The sequence below is a fragment of the Solanum tuberosum genome, unplaced genomic scaffold (genome assembly GCF_000226075.1).
Source record: "Solanum tuberosum cultivar DM 1-3 516 R44 unplaced genomic scaffold, SolTub_3.0 scf00062, whole genome shotgun sequence".
NCBI classification, from domain to species: domain Eukaryota; kingdom Viridiplantae; phylum Streptophyta; class Magnoliopsida; order Solanales; family Solanaceae; genus Solanum; species Solanum tuberosum.
Genome location: NW_006238987.1, coordinates 1,936,243 through 1,939,863, shown reverse-complemented (window position 1 = coordinate 1,939,863; position 3,621 = coordinate 1,936,243). Strand labels below are relative to the sequence as shown.

General features: G+C 32.7%; 1 protein-coding gene across 1 annotated transcript; it reads right to left on the bottom strand.

Annotated features, from left to right (window-relative positions):
* Positions 1-1,398: 1,398 nt before the first annotated feature.
* On the bottom strand, positions 1,399-3,314 carry LOC102601011 (zinc finger protein ZAT1-like). The gene has a single exon (XM_006345096.2). The coding sequence runs from the start codon at positions 3,168-3,170 to the stop codon at positions 1,809-1,811; it is 1,362 nt and encodes a 453-aa protein (XP_006345158.1). The 5' UTR covers positions 3,171-3,314; the 3' UTR covers positions 1,399-1,808.
* Positions 3,315-3,621: the final 307 nt, after the last annotated feature.

The window sequence follows — 3,621 nt, the reverse complement described above, 5'->3', positions numbered from 1 at the left end:
GGGATAAGGGTCTGAAAAATACCCCAACTTTGGTTGAATTTGTTGTTGCGATACTAAACTTGCATGAGGACCTATTACCTCCCTAGACTATTTAATACCGTATTTTAAACATATATATTTGCCCACGTGGACATAAAAAATAATGCAAAATTATAAATAGTAATGTGTCCACGTGGACACATATATACCTTTAAAATATACTATTAAATAGTTCAGGGGGTAAAAAATACGGTATTAAATAGTCTAGAGAGGTAATAGGTCCTTATGAAAGTTTAGTATCGCAACAGCAAATCCGACCAAAGTTGAGGTATTTTTCAGACCCTTGTCCCCTAATTATACTGTGTAATTTTTTGATGAAGGGATGTCGGTCGACACCCGTCAAGTATATGTGACTCCGTCACTGTCTGAACCCCTTCGATAAAATATTATACTATATAATCTATATATAAAGTATTTCTTTTTTTATTTTCAGTAGTGATTCAAAATTTATTTTGAAGTCTTAGTTTCAAATTCTAGACACTATTATTTTATTTTTCAACCCTCCTAGTAAAAATTATGAATCCACTTGTGTGGATAAATTTTTTTTATTTTCATATAAAGTTCTATATTAAAGTGCCAAGTGCTAATTCCCAAGAATAGGAAAATCAATTCAAACAACAGCCAAACAGATAATGGAGCGAGTATATATTTGCATGTTCTATCTTTGATTAAGTCCGCCTATGAATAATTAGTTACTTCAATTACGACTTTTTCGAACATTAATTTTTTGTCATGCGCTGTTAGCCACCACTGAATGTTTTCACACAATATGACTTTATCTAGATTCACGAAGGTTGAAGTGAGTGAAAATCTTATCCATAATTATAAAATTAAAAAAAAATTACATTTAAATTACTTAATTATGTCTTCAACAGTTCGATCATACGTCTCCAAACATGTAAACCTTGTCAACTTAGGAATGTTTGAACAAACTGCACGTCTAATTAGGTGTTCTAATTAAAGTGGACTAGGTAAATAAACAATATAGAATAATATTGTGGAGTGTAAGAACTGTAAAGATAAATATATATAATTTTTAAAAATATTCTTTTTGAATTATAGAGGTGGTCCAATCTACTCAAGTCTTCCTTTTTCAGTTGCGTGATAACTGTTTGTGTATAGCATTAAAGATTATTGAAAAGCACTAGCATATTGTGAAACTAATGAGATGAGACTATGAGTTGTCAACTTGTCATCTTATTTGGTAGGTCACTAAATTAAACAACCAACTTTAATTTAAGCTCACTTATAATGACTATATCTTTTTATTTTTTTCATAGTATATAGTCCCATATTCACTCATTTTTCCTTCAATCCCAAGATAAAATTATTACACTAGAACAAAATTCACTCTTCATGTTTAGCTCAAGATGAAGCTAAAATGTATTCAACAAATGAATCCAAAATAGGAAAAAAAAAAAAAAAAGTCACATCTTGTACACTCTTGTACACATTGAATTATCATTCCCTAACTAAAATTTGTAAAAGAAATTCAACTAAAAAAAATAAGAGGTACTTAATATGTGGTTCAATGAGCAAACTCACATTGCCGGTCTGAAGTTCAGATAAAGGAGGAGAGTTGTAGTAGGCTGATAGCTGGCGTAAAACTTACTAACTTTGAGTTGAGCTTTAATGAAACAACGAAGATTCATATAGCCGACCTCAACTTGTTAGGGACTGAGACATAGTTATTGTTGTTGTGAAATTCAAACACTTCAATCATGTAAAGAATCAATGAATCTGTACACTTTGATGAAATTCCCCAATGATTAGTTAGAAAGAAGGCCCAATAGTTGCTCATGTTTGTGTCTGCTGTCAATCCACCATTGCTGAAATTCAATATGCTGTTCAGTAGTGCTAGAATCCAATATGTTATCTTCTTCTTCAACAGGAGCAGGCAAATTTAGATCCAAAAAGTTTCTGATTTCTGGTATTGGTTTCTGTACTTCAACAGTTTGATTGTGGTTATTATTGTTGTTGATGTTTTTTTTGGCCTCAGCAATCAAATGGGATCTCTTATGACCACCTAATGCTTGTCCTGATGGGAAAATCTTGTAACAAATTGGACACTCATGCATCTTTAGTTGCTTCTTGGATCCACAATTTTGCCCAAATTCACTCTCATTATTGTTGCCGTTCTTGATTTGCTTAACATGATCGATATCAGTGCCAGTACAAGTTTCACCTTTAGAATTTTTGTGGCTTGCTCTGTGACCACCAAGTGCTTGATAAGAGTGGAAGCTCTTGTTACAAGTAGTACACTCAAATTTTATTTTTGGATCAGAGATAACTCTGTTTTCATTCTCCACTTTAATCTTCTTCTTTTTCTCATCATCTCCATGAATTAGAGGCTCTGATTTGTTCCTTTTTTTACCATTTATTAGAGACTTAGAACTCTCACCTTGTTCTGTTTTCCCATTTTTGACTTTCTTGATCAGCTCTGATTTGGTCAAAAACTGAGAATTGTTATCAGAACATTGATCAGTGACATTATTGTGACCAACCCAATTGCTTACATCTCTTGAAAGCATAATCAAACTCATAGCAATCTCTTCTTGTTCATGCTCAATTTCAGATACACAAGGAGAAGAAGCATTAGCAGCAACAGTTAAAGAAGAGGAAGTTGCAGCAGGGGCCATATTATACCTTTTTCTTGATGATCTCTTCTTTTTGTTTGATGTTGCTGTTGCTGCTGCTGCTGCTGTTGCTTCGGTATCAGATTCACTAACACTGTTCCAAGAATCTTCTTCTTGTGACGATGATGATGAGTGACACTTCATATGCCCAAATAAAGCTTTCCAAGATTGAAAGCTTTTGCCACATTCCTTGCAAACTTTTGGAAGCAAAGTATCCACCAAATCTTCAGAAAATTTTGAAGTCTTCTTCGGATTGTTTCTAAGCACATAATTAACATTTTGAGTTCCAATATCCAAATTAACATTGTTGTTGTTATTATTGGTGGTGGAATTGCTAACGATCAAAGCTGGAAGCTTCTTTCTTGATGTCTCACCATCAGTCGTATTAACCATATGAGACCTCATATGACCTCCTAACGATCTACCACAATGAAAACTCTTATTGCAAAATTTGCAAACATGCTTCAATAATACTTCATGATCTTCATACCCCATTGAATTAAATCGAAATTCAATAATCAACAATATCAGATCAGATGATGATAATCAAGAAAAACAATGAAAAAGAAAAAGTCCAACTTTTACCTAATTCCAATTACTCAAATTGTTACTAATATGAAGAAAATATCAAAATCAAAATTATTATTTTTTTCTCTCAAGAAGAAATTAAAGAAAGAGTATTGTTTGGCAAATGGGAGGAGAAATCCATGCATGGAAGCAAAGATAAAAAGAAGTGGTAAAGAGGAAAAGATAGTACTAGTAGTAGTAGTAGCACGTGTACTCAACTGACAATTCTACGCCAACTCAAATCCAACGGTTGAGATTTATTTGTTGTGAAATTGTGATGAGCTGACCTTAGCTTAGCTAGAAAAATAAAATAATTATATTACAACTGCTCTCAATAACTATTCTTTCCTTTGTCTTGCTATTAAAGAAGCTCACAACA

Coding starts and splice junctions, on each gene's coding strand:
- LOC102601011 (XM_006345096.2), bottom strand. CDS start 3,170: ATGGGGTATGAAGATCATGAAGTATTATTGAAGCATGTTTGCAAATTT.